The sequence below is a fragment of the Sciurus vulgaris genome, assembly GCF_902686455.1.
Source record: "Sciurus vulgaris genome assembly, chromosome: 6".
In the NCBI taxonomy this organism is placed as follows: Eukaryota; Metazoa; Chordata; class Mammalia; order Rodentia; family Sciuridae; genus Sciurus; species Sciurus vulgaris.
This window is the reverse complement of record NC_136466.1, coordinates 2975845-2978823: the sequence shown is the minus strand read 5'-3', so window position 1 is coordinate 2978823 and position 2979 is coordinate 2975845. Positions and strand designations below refer to the sequence as shown.

Below are 2979 nucleotides of genomic sequence, written 5' to 3'. Positions count from 1 at the left end.
TGTCAGACTCTCCAATGTCAAAATGGACTGTCCAAGTGGCCCATATGGTCATATATTTGGTAGAATGTTATTTAACTGAAATGGCTGTATGTGCATGATCTAACTTCAAATTTAAGATTAAAGTACCTTGGGAGACAATAACTTCTAGTATTCTATAAACCTGTTCATTTTTCCATCTTTTCTATTAAAACCTGATAAATTAATTATTGCGTTTACTCACTTCATCAGGTCAATCAGTTCTGTGTTAATAATCCATAGTTTTCTGCTGTAAGAGGGCAGATAAAAGCCCCTGATCCTAAATATTATTTCCTGTTGATGCTTTTTGGCTGCTGATTTCTGGATTGCTCCTCACAGCCGAGAGCTCTGTGGTTGACACCTGAGCAGAGGGTCTTTGCTGGCAAATACCGAGCACCTGATGAGGATGTCAAGCATCAAATCCTACAGTGTGCAAAGATTCAGGAACGGTGCGATGAGGTGAAGTCCACGTGGTTGTCTCCCTGCAGGCCGAACACCCACCTTGGACGTGTGGCTTTGACTGCAGTGTGAGGACCAGAGCCTGGTGCAGGGGAGGCTGGGGCCACTCTCTGCCTCTCCCTCGACTCCACCCAGTTCAACAGGACGGCTCCTCCCCAGGGTGGGAATGGTGTTGAGAGAGAGATGAATGTCCTTACACAGAGGAGATGGACCTGCTGCGTCATGACCTCTGAGTTACAGGGCAAGGTTGCAGGCGGGCGTCCTGGTCCTGAGTGGGCGATGCTGATGGGGGTGACAGGGGAGATGGACCTGCTGCGTCATGACCTCTGACCATGACCTCATGACCAGGGCAAGGTCGCAGGCGGGCATTCTGGTCCTGAGTGGGCGATGCTGATGGGGGTGACACTGCTCAGGCTGCTCTTCTGAGCTTCCTGAGCTCAGAGCCGTGAGCCTTGGTCTGTCTAAGGCCCCATCGTGATGCCCTAACCAGCCAGGCATTTTCCAGCTCTGTCCCGCCTCCCGTGCAGCCTGCAGTGCCATGGAGTGGGGCAACGGCTCCCTGTACGCTGACTTCGTCCTCCTGGGATTGTTCAGTGGCAGCCGCGCCCCCTGGCTTCTCTTTGCCCTCATCCTCCTGGTGTTCGTGGCCTCCATAGCCAGCAACGCCACCATGATCCTGCTCATCCGCGTGGACCCGCGGCTCCACACCCCCATGTATTTCCTGCTCAGCCAGCTCTCACTCATGGACCTTCTGTACATCTCCACCATCGTGCCCAAGATGCTGCTGGACCAGGCCACGGGCCAGAGGGCCATCTCCTTTGCGGGATGCACTGCCCAGCACTTCCTCTACCTGACCTTGGCAGGGGCAGAGTTCTTCCTCCTAGGACTCATGTCCTATGACCGCTACGTGGCCATCTGCAACCCTCTGCGCTACCCGGTCCTGATGAGCCGCAGGGTCTGCCTGCTGATCGTGGCGGCAGCCTGGCTGGGAGGGTCTGCGGATGGCTTCCTGCTCACCCCGGTCACCATGCAGTTCCCCTTCTGCGCCTCTCGAGAAATCAACCACTTTTTCTGCGAGGTCCCTGCCCTCCTGAAGCTCTCCTGCAGGGACACGTCAGCCTACGAGACAGCCATGTATGTGTGCTGCATCCTGATGCTCCTCATCCCCTTCTCTGTCATCTCGGCCTCCTACACCAGGATCCTCATTGCTGTGTACAGGATGAGTGAGGCCGAGGGGCGGCGCAAGGCGGTGGCCACCTGCTCCTCTCACATGGTGGTGGTCAGCCTGTTCTACGGGGCCGCCATGTACACTTACGTGCTGCCCCATGCCTACCACACCCCTGAGCAGGACAAGGCCGTGTCCGCCTTCTACACCATCCTCACGCCCGTGCTCAACCCGCTCATCTACAGCCTGAGGAACAGGGACGTCACAGGAGCCCTGCAGAGGGCTCTAGGGAAGTGTTTGTCCTCGGGAAAGGTCACCACTTCCTAAAGAAATTGCACTTGCTGCTAAAGCTCTGAAAATCAGGACACAAGACTTCATCATCACCTTCGAAATTGAGTGTTCTCGGCCTGCCAGCTTAAAAGTCACCCACATGCGAGCAACAGTGGGGAAGTCCTGGGATTTGGGCAGCTGAGATTTTGTGAATCCGGTTCTTTCTTGAAAGGCATGAGGGTGCTGAACCTGGAGTTTGGGGGGAGCAGGGATAAAGAGGAGGCTTCAGAGGCCCTGCCTGCTTCTCAGGATTGCTTTTTTCTGGACCTGCCTGCTCACAGGCTGCTCCTCTGGCATTCCCCCCACCACCATGTGCTTCAAAGAATCAACTTGTCAAATACGACTTCCGCTGTGTTCCAAATATGTCGATACCAACTGATTCTTGTACAAATGACTCTTTTGTCCCTTATAGAAACAATTCCATGAAGACATCGTTATTTGTTGGAAAAATTAGTTTTGACTAATTTGCCATGATTTTTTCAACTGAATTCTCTCCACACAACTTGAAGACACAAAAGTACACGTCAAAATTTTGGGGGATGCCAGCACCTGAAGATTGGTCTTTTATTTTTATTATTAGAGTGTTTTCCTGAAATCATTCTGGAACCATGGACTCAGTGACTATGAGCGAGTGATCATGTGGTGTTTGTGAATGTGGATGCCACCCACACTTCCTGTTCCTCATTGTTGACATCCCAAAGATAAAATTTAATAAAAATAGACAGAATTGTCTTAGATCATATCTTTTTCCCCACATTTAAACTGTATGATGGCCCGCATGTTCTCTGTTTGAGATCCTCATGTGAAGCGATGGACTCTGAAAGCCAACCCTGGCTCATCCTTTCAGAGGCTAATGCACAGTGCTCACTATTTTGTTTTTATACTGTAGCTTAGTGTATCGTACTTGGTCAGGCTCATACTCCGTCTCGTCTCGACCACTGTTCTTCTGGCACAGGGGAAACTGTCTCTGTCTCTTGCTGTGGCCCACTTCCCCAGACTGATTTGTCTTT

The 2979-nt window shown here is 51.7% G+C and overlaps 1 protein-coding gene across 1 annotated transcript; it reads left to right on the top strand.

The window, feature by feature from the left end:
* Positions 1-1012: 1012 nt before the first annotated feature.
* On the top strand, positions 1013-1966 carry LOC306663341 (olfactory receptor 2T27; the record flags this gene model as incomplete). The annotated part of the gene is made up of 1 exon (XM_079143742.1): positions 1013-1966. The coding sequence occupies one exon, from the start codon at positions 1013-1015 to the stop codon at positions 1964-1966; it is 954 nt and encodes a 317-aa protein (XP_078999868.1).
* Between the last annotated feature and the right edge of the window lie 1013 nt (positions 1967-2979).